The sequence below is a fragment of the Excalfactoria chinensis genome, chromosome 6, assembly GCF_039878825.1.
Source record: "Excalfactoria chinensis isolate bCotChi1 chromosome 6, bCotChi1.hap2, whole genome shotgun sequence".
In the NCBI taxonomy this organism is placed as follows: Eukaryota; Metazoa; Chordata; class Aves; order Galliformes; family Phasianidae; genus Excalfactoria; species Excalfactoria chinensis.
In genome coordinates this window covers 3,240,605-3,256,813 of record NC_092830.1, presented here as the reverse complement: position 1 = coordinate 3,256,813, position 16,209 = coordinate 3,240,605, and the positions used below count along the sequence as shown (strand labels likewise).

Sequence of the window (16,209 nt, the reverse complement as noted above, 5' to 3'; positions counted from 1 at the left end):
GGCACTGAACAGGTTGCCCAGATAGTGGATGCCTCATCCTCGGAGAAGTTCAGGGTCAGGATGCATGGGCTCTGAGTAACCTGATTGAGCTCTAGGTGACCTCTAAGGGTCCCTTCCAACTCAAACTATTCTATAACTGCCAGTAGAACATGATAAGGGGCGCTGTAAAACAGAGCAGTAATAACATAGAAAACTTCCAAAGTTACCAGTTGCTCCCTTGCACCACAAAAAGCAGACTTGTAAAAAAATCAATGAATGCTCGTTTATCAAACAGATTAGGCTTAAAACTCAAAACTTCTGGAAGGGAGGTTGCTTAGACAGGCAAAAGGGGGAAGATTCGGCTAATTTCATTTGAAGCCACAACTCTTCAGGAAATGATCCGTGCCATTCCCACTTCCTGTGGTTTTACCATTACGATTCCAGAACATTCACAAACCTCATTAGAATTAGCTCCTTGATATGATTAGTCAAATGCTTCTATTATGACTCCTTTTCCTAATAACAAAAAACCTCCACGGATTCTCACCAGTTTGAGGAGACAACAAAGAATAACAGACTTAGTGAAATCCTTATTACAGTGTAGTTACATACACCCAAGACATTAAAAGCTTTTAAGTATTTACAGCATGTGAGTGCAAGTCACTTCAATTAGGAGCAAAGGAGACAGGCAAAGGTCAAAGACTTCTAAAAAGAACTACCAAGCAGATGAACAGTACCCTAAATGCTAAAGAAGAAGGGCAGTGAAATAACAGCACTATTAATCTAATGGCTACAATTCAGAAGGAAACAGTTAGTTTGGTTTTTATTGAATCAGGGGAAGCCCCAAGTAAGCATATTAAAGATGAGTCAGGTGTGGCTATGAATAGAAGCAACTTCTAAATGAGTAAATGCGTTTCCCAGTCATCTTAATTAAATACCATGAACTCAACTTTGAACAAAAGACTGAGCAAGTAGGAAAGATTCCATTTCTATTTGGAATTAAGGAACATTTGCAGGCTTACATCAATTATACCATTTTTGTAGTTTATTGGATATTGTTTATCAAGCAACTCAGCTTAAGAACCACAGGATGCATTCAGGTAATTGCTTAAAACAGCTAACTTGGCTGCTGTAGTCCTTTAAGATGGATACGTTTAAGTATTGCTCCCGGCTGTCAAAGAACTCCACCACCTCTTCTGGGAACTTCCTCAAAACATCAGAAACAATCTATTCATACAATAAAATGACAGCGATATCCTCCCAGTCCCAGGACTGCATTTCCTTTATATGAATGCAGATAACTACTACGCAACCAAGTCCAACAACTTATTTTTTGGAGATGTTTATTATGCTAAACATGAAGCAAAAATGTATTGAGTCTTTATGATGTATGCTAAGAAACGGAAACTGCCTACTGCTGAGGACACAGCTATTGCTGCAGTGGTCTTTAGCTCATCTCTAGTTAAAATGCACTTGGAGTCACAAATGACTTCAAATATCACTGCTATTAAGTCAACTACATAGGTCACTCCAAAAGTAACACCTCCTACTCATTTCCATGGTAACTACAACAAAGAGCACGATAACACTACAGGAGAGCAAAATCATAACAGATACAAAACACTGCTTTTCAACATAGTGCCACCATTACCTGTGTTTTTGCCAGGCATAAACTGCAGACCAGGCCTTACAAGAGCTGAGTAGAGTGGGACAAGCACCTCCCTCTCTTCATTGGCCACCCCTTTTTTAATGCAGCCCAGAACACAGCTGGCCTTCTGGGCTGCAAGTGCACATCCACTGTTTGGTCTGCATAAACATTCAGCAAGCATCAACAAATGGCAATGAGTGCAAATTCTTTCACATGGAGGAGCTCGCTTCCACCTCTTTGCATCATAAGCACTTCCACATCAGATGGCACTTAATCAGACTGCCCCTATACTGCCATCTGTTACATGGCAACAACGTGTAGTAGAATATTAGAGCAAAGATTCAACCTGTACTGCCATACCATCACTGACCTCTGACATGGTGGGCCAACATAACAGAACAGGAGGCATCACTTTCAAAGCAACCCTCACAGTACCATTTAGCCATCAAGGTTCCTGAATGTTCATACTGAAGTTATATTCTGAACTCTGTTTCATCAAGACTATTAGCCAGCTTATCTTTCAGGGAAAGTTTTAATGCCACCGGGATGATGCATTCAGCCTTACCTGAAGCACACTGTAATTACTTGCAGGTACAACCTACAATTACTTCCTTGCATTTCTCCACCTGGGTCTCTATTCTCAAATTCTCTAAGATATTAGATCGATCCATCACTAATTATACACAACACCTGACCAGAACTGATGATTCACAGTTACCCCAAGTAAACATGTACCATAGGAAGCTCTACTATTAACTAGTAAAACCAAATATACCCAGCTTATAAACTGACCAGTTTTGTTCTGGAAAAACTTCATGTCAAAACTCACCATTGAAGCTTTTCAAGCCCCTCTTCACACCAGTCACAATCCACAACAATGGACAGTATTTCATAACCACAAGGTATCCTAAATAAGGTAGCTGAGTGCATAAAGGGAACAAAGAACCACCAAAAACATCTAGTACTTCATTTAGAGTGAGACTTTTAATATAAATCTGAATACAAAAATAAGCAGAATATCCTACAGCGATCGCAAACCCTCAGACTTCCTTCTTCTCAATTCCCTGACAGTTTGGCAAGCGCTTGTTTCCTCTGCTCTGCAGTCATATGCTCACAAGCTTCTAAAATATTGACTATAATTAAAGTCTGTTGAACTGTTTTTGCTTTTACCCATATTCTTCCATTCATTCCCAGCACCAGCTCAAATGGGTACAGCTGTGACAGCTCCTGGATTATTTCACATTTGGGAGCCAAGAGTCTGTAAAATAAGATGAGAAAAGGTTGGAGGAAAAAGTGAATGCTAAGTATTACATCAATATCAGTCAGCAACACAACAGCAGCACTAGTTGCAAGAGCAACTCCAAAAGGTTCAAATTCAAATTGCACATCCAGCCATATCAGAACTGAAGTTCTCCTCCCAAAACACGTGCACCTAAAGAGAGCACCCGTGCATTGTAGTTGTTTTCCTAATTAGGCAGAAGAGTTACCAAGAACAAGGCTGAAAAATAACTTAGCTGTTCACATCAATGATAAGGCATGTAAACCAAATTACTTACAAAACCCAGGTATGAATTGACTACTTTGCATTTCTAAGAACAGATGCTCTCCTCCCCTCAACATCAGAGCAACAAGAAGTTTGACCATCACTTATCACTATCAGCTGGTATTTTGTGATAGTCACACACTGTTGCTAGTTTGATGTACACGCATCCTTTACCCAGTAAAACTGATATAAATGCACCACAGCAACCACATAGCCTAATTACTGGCTACTTCACACTACAGAGATTAGAGACAGCTGTGTATATCCTACCTAAAAACACAATGCTACTCCCCTAGCTTCAGCTGCGCAGAATTGTCTTTTCCTTCAGTGTCTGTAAGACGCTGTTCTGGTTTTAGCAGAAAACCAATGTTGATAATACACCCATGTTTCCAGCTGTTGCTGAACACTGCTGTACAGAGCCAAGCATACTTCATTTTTCCCCACTCTCTTTTACTGTCCTACCAACTGGGGGACGTGGAACTGACAAGGAGCTGGGAAGCACAGGGCAGGGGCACCCAAGCAGCTGAGAAGGGATAGAAATCAGACAGCTGACTTTAAGTGGCCAAAGGGATATTCCATACCATATAACATTACGCAAAAGGAAAGTTTTGAATGGGACGTGAGTCCTTTTTTCTCTCTCTTCTGCTGCTTAGGGCCTAGCTGGGCATCAGTCAGTGGTTAACTTGCTATATACATTCACATATATATGTATTTGTCATAAATAGTATCTTTTTTCTTTTCTCTTTGTAAATAGTTTTATCTCAACCCACGAATTCTACTTTGTGTTTTTTAATCAATTCTATTTCCAGGCCTATTGGGAAAAGCAGGGTGGGGTCTGGAGGGAGAGGAACAAATGACTGTGTGTTGTTTAGACACATGCTGAGTTTAACAACCCCAACACTTTAGCACAACTGGCTTTCTTAGTACTTACTTTCTTATCAGACCTAAGGAAACTTTAAAGAGGAAGCCGTCTTGTCCAATCACTCCCATTCCACTTGCTCTTCCACTGCTGTCTATACAGACCATTTCTGGTTCCATGTCTTTATTTGCTACAAGGAATTGACCATAAATAAGGTCTCCCACCTAAAGCAAGCAGTGCCAAAAAACAACAAAAGAAAGTATTAGAGAAGGTAACACTGCACATTTGTAAGGAACATTCAGTCCATAAAGAGACACCAAGACAACAGAACAGTTGTAAACTGGATGAAAATCTGGACAAGAACCAGCAGTGTACACTCGCAGCTCAGAAGGCCAATGGGATCCCAGGCTGGATCAAAAGAAGGGTAGCCAGAAGGGTGAGTGAGGTAACCCCTTTACTCTACCATTGTGAGGCCCCACATGGGGTACTTGGTCCAAGCCTGTGGCCCCTGACACAAGACAACCATTGGAATGGGTCAAAAGAGGGCCCAAGTGCCTCTCCTGCAAAGAAAAGTTGAGGGAGTTAGGCTTATTGAGCCTAGAGAAGAGAAGGCTCTGGATAGACCCCATCAAAGCCTTCCAGTGCTTAAAGGGAGTGACTTTTTATATAGCCTAGTAGTGATAGGACAAGGGGGAATGGCTTTGAATTAAAAGAGGGGAGATAAAGGTTACATGTTAGGGAACGATTCTTAACTCAGAAGGTGTACCAGAAGCCATTCTAGTCTATTCCTTCTTAAAGCACAGCCCATTTTACACTCTGCTGACGGCATTTCTGGTGAATGCAGCTAATACAAAACAACTTGTAAATGCTACAAAGCAAACCCTCCTCTACCAGCACCAGTATCAAGAGGATGCTTTAAAAGCCTCAGAGTGCCCCCTTGGGACCCACGTTACTGCACGAGTTACACCTGCCACTAATAGCTAACGGGAAAGGTGCAAGGTCAGAAGTGAAGAAGCACACAAAGCTCTCGAGGAAATAGAAAAGACTCACGGCCTCATCGGGACACCCCATACCGGTCATTAGAAAAGGTCTAAGAAAAAGCCACGTTCCTCTTTTATGCAGTGCGAGTGGTAAAAGCACCTTTTACAAAGGCAAGCTCCCGGCGGGCAGCGTTACCTGCACGTTGGGCCTGTTCCTCTTGGTCGCGCCTTCGAAGGCCAAGTAGGACAACGAGGCCTGCTCGCTGCCACCGACGTCCAGCCGGAACACGTCTCCCACCTTGCCCGTCACGATGCCGATAACGTGGTCTCCTTTCACCGGCACGTACTGCAAGCGGCAACGGGTACAAGCGATCAGCGGGCTCGTCCCGCACATCACCGCCCCCCACAGCCAGCTGCCGCCGTACCCGCTTCTGCTGCGAGTCCACCCAGTAGGCGCCGCCCGCCGCCGCCGCTCCGCCGCCCGCCTGCCGGTGCCGCAGCAGCCCGCACTTGGTCACCATCAGCCCGCCCGCACAACGCCGCAGGCCCGGCCCGCAAAGCAGCCTCCCCCGCGGGGCCGCGCTGGTGCCGAGCGGCAGCTTCTCGAGGTCCTGCTCGCCGTGCTCGGGCAGCAGCAGCACATCGCCGGGCAACACCACTTGCCCCACGGGGGACGCCGCCGGCACGCCGCCTCCGCCCGCCATCGTTTCGGGCTTAAACGGGGGCCGCGCATGCCCGATGCCCGCCGGCCTTCCGGCGGAAGCAGACGCAAAATGGCGGCGGCCGATGGACGGGCCGTGGGCTGAGCGACAGCGACACCACCCGGCCAAGTACCGCAGGCTCCAGCCGGGAGTGCGGTTGCTCGGTAACGCGGAAGGACGCGCAGTAGGGAACGGGGGGGGACAGGACCGGACTTTCTCATATTAACTGATTAAATTAGCTTTGCTAAAACCACCAACATCACACTGGGGATGTGATGCAGTCAATACTTCCGCGAATTCCTGTCTGAATTCCGATACCGGCGACTAATAGCCGTCTGTTTGTCAATAGGTGTGAATGGAGTCTCAATACCTGAGGAGATGCCTGGGAAATTGCTTGAAAAAGGGTCTGGCGGAGGTTGTGGAGCGTCGGCCCGCAGACCCAATAGAGTACCTGGCACACTGGATTTACAACTACAAGAGAACTCTAGAAGAAGAACAGAAGGTGGGCCTACCTCAGGCAAAGCGTTTCATGGCGATCTAACTGATGCTGTTTTATCTCTCTTTGTGTTTTGTTGCCTTTCTTTCATTGATTTCCTGTTACCACTGGAATAGAGAACGTTGGAAAGGGTTGAACTGGAAAAAGAACAGCAGGCAGCCCTGGAAGAACTTGAAATGTTAAGAAAAATGAAGGAAGAAGAGCTAATGATACAACAGAGACTTGAAGAACAACGGCAGGTTAATAGTAGTACATAATTATAGGAGCGTGTGATGCTGGGGCAACTTGTAGCTGTCACTACAATAGTAGTCATCATCATCATAGAATCACTGTAGAATCACAAGGTTGGAAAGGACCTACAATTGTATTCTGATCTTGAAAGGAAAAAGATAACAAAAAGCGTTTAAACATCACATTTTGGAAATATCATTGTTTCCAAAGGAATTAGAAAGGACTGTTGAGCAGCTGGGGAGAAAAACTTACCTGCTACATGACAAGATGTTACCAGAAATGAAGAGACTAAGCTAAAGAGCAACTAACTAAAGATATGTTAGAAAATTAGCTTAGGATAAGTAGACTGTCTTCTGCAGTTAATTATCTTAGCTATTTTTTCTCCCATAGAATCTATATGGAGTAGTCTGTTTGTACTAGATGCTGTACAAAGCTTCAAAGAGCCTAATCCAAAGTATAGGAGATAATAAATATTAACTACTAAAGAGCATGAGGAACTGAGTATCAAAGGCATACATGCTATCTTCAGCTGTCTTCTTCCTTACGATAGGAACAAGAACGTGAGAAGCTGGAACTGCAGAATAAAGAAGAGAACACGCAGCTGCAGCAGAAGGATCCGGAGGTTTAAGCCAAAGCTTAGTCAAGATAAAGAAATACTGTTAATCAGCTCTCTTTTTCAGATCCAGTCCCTAAATACAAAACACAAGGCAGAAACCTTGAACACAAAGAAACAGAAACCAAACATTAGGGAAGAACGTTTAACGCTTCCTTCCAGCCTAGGTCTTAGACTTGAATTCTCATCTGTTCTATTGGGTTTATTTAGCTTTTATTCAGAACAGAGCATAAATTTATTGTAAAATCTAGCTTAAGTTCAGCTTTTTTTTTTTTTTTTTTTTTTTTTTTATTTTTATTAATAAGAAAATACTAGAACTTGAACATGTCTAATGTAAATGTTTAGATAGTTCCGTTTTACTGCTATGGCAACCTGAAGGCCATTTGCCACACCTGGAAGAGGAACCAACACTTGGAGTTGAGATGCCTCTTGACTCTGTGGTCTTCCATGTAAACATATTGTCATATAATGCTGTTTCAGTAAAACATGTAGACTGATCATTGACACTTAACTTAGACGTGAAATATTTCCTAACTTTACTTGGAGCAGAATAGAGATATTTTTAGAGCACTGTGTCAAGATACTGATAGCACATAATTAGAAGAATGACAGTGTAAATGTAGCAGAAGAAAGCATGCTTATAAACTGAAGCAAAAAAGAACCCTAAGACCCTTGTAAAAACAGTCTTGACAGGCATACAAAGACCCCATTTGCACATTAACACATTTGTCTAGCAAGCATCTGAAGTACTGTCTTTACATTCATACTTAAACTACATTTTAGCATGTTCAAAGTATCCACTGTAGATGATTGCTCATGACACAGAACACTTCTAACTGAAAACGTATTTCCATTACCACAGGAAGATGAGAAGACAATAGCTGAGCTTACAGATAGAGCAGGAGCACCTAATTTGACCAGAGTTGAGGAATTAGATGAGAGTGGACTGTCTGAGGTAAGTGTTTGGAAAGAAAAAGGTTACAAGGAATTAATGCTTGCTGACAAAAGGAAGATTAAGACTGTTCTAGTTAACCCTATACCAGTTCTTTACTACAATCTGAAGGGATGTTATTTGGGCCACAGTCTTCATGCTGTCCTTAGCCTATACATTCTGAAAGGCTGCCTATGTGGTGCTGAGTGAATAAAGTGCCAAAGATTTAAAATGCCCCTTTATAGTTCTGCGTGTTATGAATGGATGTATTAATATTCTCAAAGAGGAAGCAACCTTCCTTCCTTTGCTTTTTGAGCAGGTGTCAAACAGGACACGGACTCAATCACAAAAGCTAGCTTGCTTCTGAATGCAATGACTTATATTATTCTGATTGGTCTGAAGTACATTGTGCAAAAGAACGCTAAGATACCTGAACAGCTATTTAATGTAAAAGACCAAGTACCAAGTGCACAGTGCTCACTGCAGCAAAGACCTGCTAAGAATCAGGTTATCCAAGCCCTGTGCCAGCATGACAGTACTTACTCCAATACTACAACTGTCAATCTAAATTGTGATATGCAGCCATCTTCTACACCCCTATTTTTTTATTCACTTTGTGCTTGACAGTCCTAGTACATGAGAAGGTATAAATCAACTGTCACTGACTGTAAAGCGTGGCAGTACATTAAACAGATGATGCTGCTTTACGCATATCACTGGAGATAAACATTGATGCATCTATCTTTTTTCAGCTACAGTATTCTAAATAGCGTGACTCGGTATTTGGCTGGACTGGATTTAGTACTGAAGCTGAGGCCTTTTTCCTTTGTTAGCCTTAGTCATTTGCTGACTTGTTTTCTTACAATGGTAGTATAATCCCAGCTCAGAATCGAAATTTGTGGCATTAACGCGCTTTAAGCTTAAGGCTGATTTAGTAACAACCTGTTTTATAAGTGCTCTCCAAATACATTTGTGAATGTATTTATGACTAGGGCCAAGTTTCCACAATTATTTGGATTCTGCTAAGAGGTAAATGTGACGGGATCTCAAGGCCTTGCTTAGCCCTGTTTTTTTATTATTATTTTCTGGCAACCGAGTATTAAAAACCATACATGAGGCTTTGGGTGTATTTTACATGTTCTTAAATAAATGAACTGCAAAACCAGAAGTGCAAATGAATCAAAGAACCATAGAATGGCTTGAGTTGGAAGGAACCTTAAAAGTTAACCAGTTTAAACAACCCTGCCATGGATGTAGTACTGCAGATGAGGCCTACAAGGGCAGAGTAGAGGGGACAGTAATCTCCCCCACCCTGCTGGTCATTCCTCTTTTGATGCAGCCCATGATGCACTTGGCCTTCTGATCAGCAAACAGACTGGTCCCAAGATGGACCTCTGGGGTCCTCCACTTAGACAGAGAATTGTCAGCCACAATCTTCTGCCTGTGACCATCCGACCAAATCCTTATCCACTGAACAGTCCACTCATCCAATCCATATCTTTCCCATTTAGAGACAGGAATGTGATGCAGGACCATATCAAAGGCCTTGCAGCAGTCCAGGTGCATGACACATCTATTACCTTTCCTTTATCCACTGATCATAGAAGGCCACCAGATGGGTGAGGCACAATCTGCCCTTGGTGAAGCCACACTGGCTGTCTCAAATTACCATCACCCATATCTTCTGCATCACCCACAAAGATTTCATGCCTAACATTGTTTAAAGTTGGATTACATAAACCCTTTGGTGATGTCATCACAGGTTTTCCAGTGCTACAATTTTCATATGAAAACACAATTTAAGAATAGATCAATAAAATGAAACTATACTCACCTTTAGCATTGAAACCATTCTGTTCTCAAAGTTGTATCGCATCATCCAAACTGACTGGATGAACGAGTCTACTGGTGAAACTTTGTCATATTTATCTGAATGGAAGGATACATAGTTCTATTAATGAATAGACTCGTCTGTCATATGAGTTTTTTCCTTCTCTGTACAATGTAAATGGTAACAAGTGATACATATTTTTTTTGTCTTTAGATTGCAACTGATTTAACGCCAGAGTTTGAACAAGAAAGTTCCAGTTGATCTGAAAGCAGTAAAAATGAATCCTACTTGTTACCAGCTGACCCTGAATGGCAATGTGTTAATCTGTGTACTTGGTATAGAGAACTGATTACATATATACCTGTTGTTTTGGTTTCTTTGCTTTCTGGGTGTTCCTATAAAGCCTGTTAATTTTGGCATGCCGTGCTTCCTTTCTGTTCTTACACCACAGCAGCTGGCACGGCTGACTTGGAGGAAAGAAACAGGAAATGGGATAAAAGAAATAAATGTATTTTTTGTTGATTACCTGTTGATTCTTGAAGCATCCACAGCCTCCTTGGGCAACCTGTTCCAGTGTGTCACCACCCTCTGGGTGAAAAACTTCCTCTTAAGATCCAACCTAAACGTCCCACCCCAGCTCAGTTTAAAACCATTCACCCTTGTCTTATCACCACCCACCCTCGTAAACAGCTCCCCCTCCTGTTCACTTGCTCCCTTCACATATTGGAAGGACATAGCACAAAGCTGTACTAGAAGATGTCAGTCCATCAGAAACCATGAGGTACTTGTTATGACTCCAGTTGTTTACAGTTTAAAACCCTTACTGGTTACTGTGCAATTGCAGGTGAGCTGCAAGCACCAGCACATTCATTTTGGTTTAGTCAGTTCTGAAAATAATCTCTCCTGCATTTGCATGTTAACAAACTGTGTCAATTATCTGTACTAAATACCACTAAATAAATCTAATTACAGTATATTATTAACATATACACAGCAGCTTCTTGTGCCAGTCTTGAATGGACTAATTGGATAAAGAGATGAATGCTTTCATTTGAAGCTGTATTTATACTGCAGTCCTTTTGTTTAGCAGTGTTTACCAGATAAACTTCAGCCTTCACATATAGAACTTAAACATATTGCCTAGTTCTAAGACATGATTTCAAACACTCCAGTAAGTACTTCCCATCACCAATTCCAGCAAGTTACCTGTCATTCCATAACGTTTGTATCCTCATTCCATTTTGCTGTGTCCACTAGAGTGCATCCTAAAAAAAAGAAACAGTGGTCACGTCTGTTACAAACCCTTTGGCATTTTGTTTCAGCTCTTTTTAGCTGTCTTTTCGTTGGTGATTCTCAGTTGCTGTTTCTCATTCTCTTCCTAGATACCAACTTGAGTTTCCCAATGGAAGGTTTTACCAGAAAATTCCTTTAACGACTGTCAAAAACCAATGGCAGATTCTAGCTTACCCATTTCTTTGCTGTTGTGTCAATCTGTTAGTATATAAAGACATAAAGTAACCAAATGTCATTTAAAGGAATTCTGGTCCTTCCTAATCTGACAAGCACAGTCGCAGTGCTCAGTCTGCCTCTCATAGCTTTACAAGAACTCTTATCTTAGATATGGGAGCAGTTTGTGTCACAGCTGTGGGTAATTTGGAAACATTACTGTTGTTCACAACAAAGATAACTTCTGCTTAGGTGTCTGAGTCTGGAATTAAATGAAGACAGCTTAAAACCATTACCTTCTTCTGCTGATCTCTATCATCGGACAGGTGCAGAACAATGCAAAAAGCACTATTTCGTCATTATTACAGGTGATGTGACAGTTCAACCCTTGCATACTATCTAAAAAACAGCCCAACAAAGCGCAGTTTCCTAATGGGAGTTAATGGACAGTTTGCTTTTCCACTGCAAACACTTCAGTGAAATGGAGAAAATGGAATTCAGAGGTAGATGATAGGAAGCATTGCTGAAAATAGAATATTAAATACTGACAAAAAACTTCTGGATTTATAGTTTTTCTTCAGAACAGGAGCAGGATTGCTTAGTTTATTATAAGACCCCAAGCACAGACCCTCCAGAGAACGTGCTGATAGTGACGTGCCCAATCCCAGCTGTTCTCATTCCAGCAATACTGGAGCATAAGGCTGAAAACAGATACGAAGCCCAAAATAGGACAAAATGAATCAGTTTAACTACCAGTCAGTTCAAAAAGAAGCTCTGCAATGTGAAAAATACTTCTCTTGGGAGGAGAAATACACATTGCAGCAAGCACGTTTTTATGCTATCATTTAAAAGAGTAGGTTTTATTAAGTACGCAATCCCTTACAGCGGTGATTCTTATTCATAGCCTAAAGAAACATCCTTTTGTAAGCAAACGCTGTACGCAGTAACTTGCTAATGGCAGCGAGAGTTGGATGAATTAGTCCAGATTAAATGTAAAATTGATTTCCTCTGGACTTTGCTAGGACAGTTTACATGTATTTGAAGCCAGCTATTATTTGCTTTACTTCTTGAAAGTTGTTCCTGTTCTTAGGTAAGATAAAAAGCAGTGTTGTCTATCAGCTACAGCTAGAAGAGACACTAATCCTGCTTTTTGCAGATAAGGCCCAAAGTACATTTTAAAATACCCTGTTAGTTTTTTTGTTTGCTTATTACATTTCATTGGTTTGTGGCATAACCATTAAAAATGCTTATTAAGTCCTTGCGCTTTATGCTCGTGTGTTTCCATTCAGATGAAGGTAAAAATTAGACTGTCATAAACATTTATATGGCTATTATGGGCTAACAATGGCAGAAGAAAGGCAAAATTAGAGGGAAAAAGTCATTCAATTGAGCTGACACAGCATAGGAAGCTTTTTAAGGAGCAGGGGACTCTGATTCACAGGATTAGGGGTCCTACGCCTTCTTTGTTACTACCATAAACAACATAGATCTGAATTGTTGGGGTTGATACCAAGTTTACTTTCAAGTACTTCATTCTAGAAGAGGCTTCATCATGAAAAACGATGTCCATTAAGGAGACTCTGAGTGCTTCCAATGTAACCTCAGATGTAGGGCACCCAAAGCCAAAGACTGTTTCGGGAACAATTTGAGACCACTAGTTTGTTAGATTACTCTAATTTGCTCAAAATGAATTAAATTTGACTGTTTGAATGAGAGTTAATTGAAGGCAAGGTTTAAAATACCCAAAGTGACTTAGTGATACCAAGCATGGCTGTATTATTACTGTAAAGTAACACATCAGGGAAGTGCTGATGTTACAAGTAGAGAAGGCTCACCATTGTTATCTTGGTAGTTAACCTTAAGCATCTGTTATTTATTAAAAGGTTGCACTGACATTTCTTTACTGACACACAACCATATACTACACTAAAAAGTCAAAACCCTTCCTCCCCATCATTTTGCATCTGGTATATTTTAAAATCCCAGCTATACTTCAAAACCTACGTGAAGCTTGAGTCTGACTTAGAGTGGACACGGGTTAGGAATGTCATAACCAAACTCACCTCAATTATTGTAACCTCCTTGAAGGCTATTAAGAAGTTTTAAGAGTCCGTCCACAAACTCAATAAGGAGATTTTGTCACTTCTTGAGGAGTCACTCTTGGGTCTAATAAGAGGATATACTGTTAAGACATTTTTCCATTTAATTTTCATGAAGTAATAGTGAAAAATAGCTTATTTTAGTTGAATGTGAAACCCACTGGTGTTTGAGTTCAGCAAAATTGGTTTTTGGACAAAATAAATGATTTCAATAAGTGGTTTGTACACAAATACAACATGGTCTTGCAGATTCCAATGAGGATGTTCACTTCTTTTCTGAAGAAGGAGGAATTGTGTCTAAACTCAAATTATCTCAATTAGCCTGCCTTTATTTTTTCCTTTCTTGGTGCAGGGAGAAAGTGACCCACTTGGTTCTCCCTGAAACTTCTGTAGCAATCAGTAAGAGGACTGATCTTCCCTAGCGTAAGCATGAGCTCTACCTCCGCTCACCTCTTATTTACTCAACTTGTAACACGCTGATTCAAACTACTTGTAGGGAAAGATCCTATAGAAGGAAGAGGATTCATTATGCTGAAAAGGGTGGGGGAAAGAGAGAACGTTGCAATAAATGATAGCTGAGGCAGCAGCAGAGCACTGCAGCTCCCCTTTGCTCAGTTACAAGTCGCATTCCTGGGAGTGTGTTGGGCTTCTCCAATCATTCTGCTTGCTTTCTACCCCACCTCCTGACTGTACTTTCTTCTAGAAATGACTGGCTGCACGCAGACACACCTGTATTTGGTTCGTTGTTATCTTGAGCAATTTTGGTTTTGCCACCGATGTGTTAAGAAGATAAGTTTAAAAAATGCTATTTACCTAACTGATAATTGTAACCCTGGAGACAGGATTTGCTGTTTGTTTCGTTGTAAACTTAGCTGCACTGAAAAGCTACCCTTAGGCACCGACAGCTGAAAATGTCTGGAGCTGGGATTGCTGCGAAGCTCTGAGGCAGCTGTTCTTCAACATTTTTCAGTGTTCATATGTGCCTACATAAGCACAGCCTATAGGAAAAAACACATCATTATCTCTTGGGCTACACTTAAGATGTTACAATACTTTAAAGCTACACAGGCAGGTTTCTTAAAAATACAATGATAAGCAATTGCCCTATCTACTCTCTTGATAGAGCATGTTTATATAGACACTGAATTCTTAATATGTTTAGAATTAAGTTCCTACCATTTTTCAGGCCTACACCATTCTTAACTTAGGCACATATACCCCTTACCTCTCTTATGTGCATTTGTAAGGGTTTTTTGTTTGTGAAATTCAATGTATTTACACGATATATGCTTTTGTTTCAGAATTTGTCCAAGCATTGCTTAATAGAACAACAACAACAAAAAACCAACCAACCAGCAAAGGAGAGTACAAACATACCTGTATATTATTACATACTTGGTCTGACTCTGGACCCACAGCGTAGCACTGTTCCCCATTATTTGCTACAGATTCTTTTGATGCCCACACAGCACCTACAACTGTTGCCCCGCTGTTCTCAGCACATAGAAGCTCTCTCATCTGGGGCCAACACACCAGTATTATTTCCTATACTTTCTATTGTGAAAAGAACATCTAACTCTTAAAACCATTAAAGCTCAGCTGACTGGTCTATATTTTGCTTTGCATGGGAAGAGAAGTATCTTCTTGATATAACTTTTTATTACTCCAGTCTTGTAGACTGCAGAAATCCTTCAGTTTTGCACAGCTTCAAAAACTTGTGAATTTTAGATCTGGAAGTTAACTTCTTATTCTAGTTCCATTCTGTCTAGAGAATTTCCTGCGGAGATCAGCTCTGTGCTTACTGAAGTTACTGGCCGGGCTCACACTTGAGTCCTAGCAAAACATTCATGCCATTTGCGTGGGAATCTATGCATGTGCCTTAAAAATAATTACACACCGCAATCTCTTTGCTGACCTTGCTTCTAAAGATTCACAGAACCCCAAAAACATTACTCTGTGCTACTGCGGGTGGGGAGAGGTGATGCAACAGAACTGATCAACCAGCATTTGAATAACTCGCGCTTTGACCATTGTTATTGGAATGCTAAGGCATGCACAGCGATCTGAAATGGTGAATAAAGAGATGAACTGGAGACATAGTGCTTGTTTCCTTAATAGCTATGAATTCCAGAGGTACAAACAAAAGAACACTTTAAAGGAGTTGATTTATGGTGGGTGCTACTTCAGTATTTTGAAAAGAAAGCACCTTGTGCGTAGGAGACAGGGTATGAATTTAGGAAATTAAGTACCCCTAGAACAAATCCATCCATAGTAAGCATTGGAAACGGTAGAAAGTGAAGGGATGAGAAAATACTAGAGTAGAATAAGAAGCAGATACACCAAAAAAGAGTGCTTGTTTAGCCTTACAAATATCAACCCACGTAGGGTAGCATTCAGGATGTTAGAGAGTAGCTGCTTCTTTTGCCCTTCTTTTATCCCACCTAGTAGAACTACAGGCTTCAGCTTCCCTTAACAGGACCAAAACAAGTTTACTTCCTTGAGAAGATCTAATTCCAGTCACATTGAACAGCAACATTTTGCAAAGAGCCTAAGTTGAATACTCCACTTCCAGAAATGACCAATAAACACTCCTAAGCCCTGTAGTCAGCCTAAATCATGAATAATGCTATTAGGTCACATTGGGGTTCATGCTTGTTTGTTTTATTACTTATAGTATGCTTTGGTACAAAAGGTATAACACTGTAATGTAAAAAAAACCTAAAGAAAGACGTAGGCTGCTGCAGATGAGGATACGCTCAAACAAAACAGCCCCAGACACCAAAACAAAAGAAAAAGTGTGCTTACCCTCATAAGGCCTCAAGTAGGCAGGGAGCTCCATCAAGAAACCTTTG

At 41.2% G+C, this 16,209-nt stretch overlaps 3 protein-coding genes and 1 long non-coding RNA gene across 7 annotated transcripts in view; 1 reads left to right on the top strand and 3 right to left on the bottom strand.

Moving 5' to 3' along the window:
* Window positions 1-4,150, bottom strand: part of PRXL2A (peroxiredoxin like 2A) — a 16,988-nt gene extending 12,838 nt beyond the window's left edge. Inside the window, exons 1-2 of the mRNA XM_072340193.1 lie at window positions 4,102-4,150; window positions 2,798-2,885 (exon numbers count right to left, since the gene is read on the bottom strand). Of these exons, the coding sequence (XP_072196294.1) occupies window positions 2,798-2,801 (4 nt within the window). The 5' untranslated portion in view covers window positions 2,802-2,885; window positions 4,102-4,150. The remainder of the gene's footprint in view (window positions 1-2,797; window positions 2,886-4,101) is intronic.
* EXOSC3 (exosome component 3) lies at window positions 614-5,773 on the bottom strand. Its single transcript, XM_072340192.1, has 4 exons — window positions 5,435-5,773; window positions 5,206-5,355; window positions 4,102-4,253; window positions 614-2,885 (listed from the first exon to the last, which is right to left on the bottom strand). The coding sequence occupies exons 1-4, from the start codon at window positions 5,711-5,713 to the stop codon at window positions 2,684-2,686; spliced, it is 783 nt and encodes a 260-aa protein (XP_072196293.1). The 5' UTR covers window positions 5,714-5,773; the 3' UTR covers window positions 614-2,683.
* On the top strand, window positions 5,771-10,773 carry DYDC1 (DPY30 domain containing 1). Of its 4 annotated transcripts, XM_072340197.1 has the most exons (6): window positions 5,771-5,874; window positions 6,060-6,212; window positions 6,323-6,445; window positions 6,988-7,059; window positions 7,913-8,005; window positions 10,026-10,773. In XM_072340197.1, the coding sequence occupies exons 2-6, from the start codon at window positions 6,066-6,068 to the stop codon at window positions 10,071-10,073; spliced, it is 483 nt and encodes a 160-aa protein (XP_072196298.1). In that variant the 5' UTR covers window positions 5,771-5,874; window positions 6,060-6,065; the 3' UTR covers window positions 10,074-10,773. The 4 variants fall into 4 exon arrangements, with proteins under 4 accessions (XP_072196298.1, XP_072196297.1, XP_072196300.1 ...); XM_072340196.1 differs by lacking the exon at window positions 5,771-5,874 and having other exon boundaries at window positions 5,881-6,212; XM_072340199.1 differs by lacking the exons at window positions 5,771-5,874; window positions 6,323-6,445 and having other exon boundaries at window positions 5,881-6,212.
* Window positions 9,816-16,209, bottom strand: LOC140254022 (uncharacterized). The gene is made up of 3 exons (XR_011904043.1): window positions 16,163-16,209; window positions 11,019-11,077; window positions 9,816-9,910 (listed from the first exon to the last, which is right to left on the bottom strand). It is a non-coding gene; the product is annotated as an uncharacterized lncRNA (long non-coding RNA).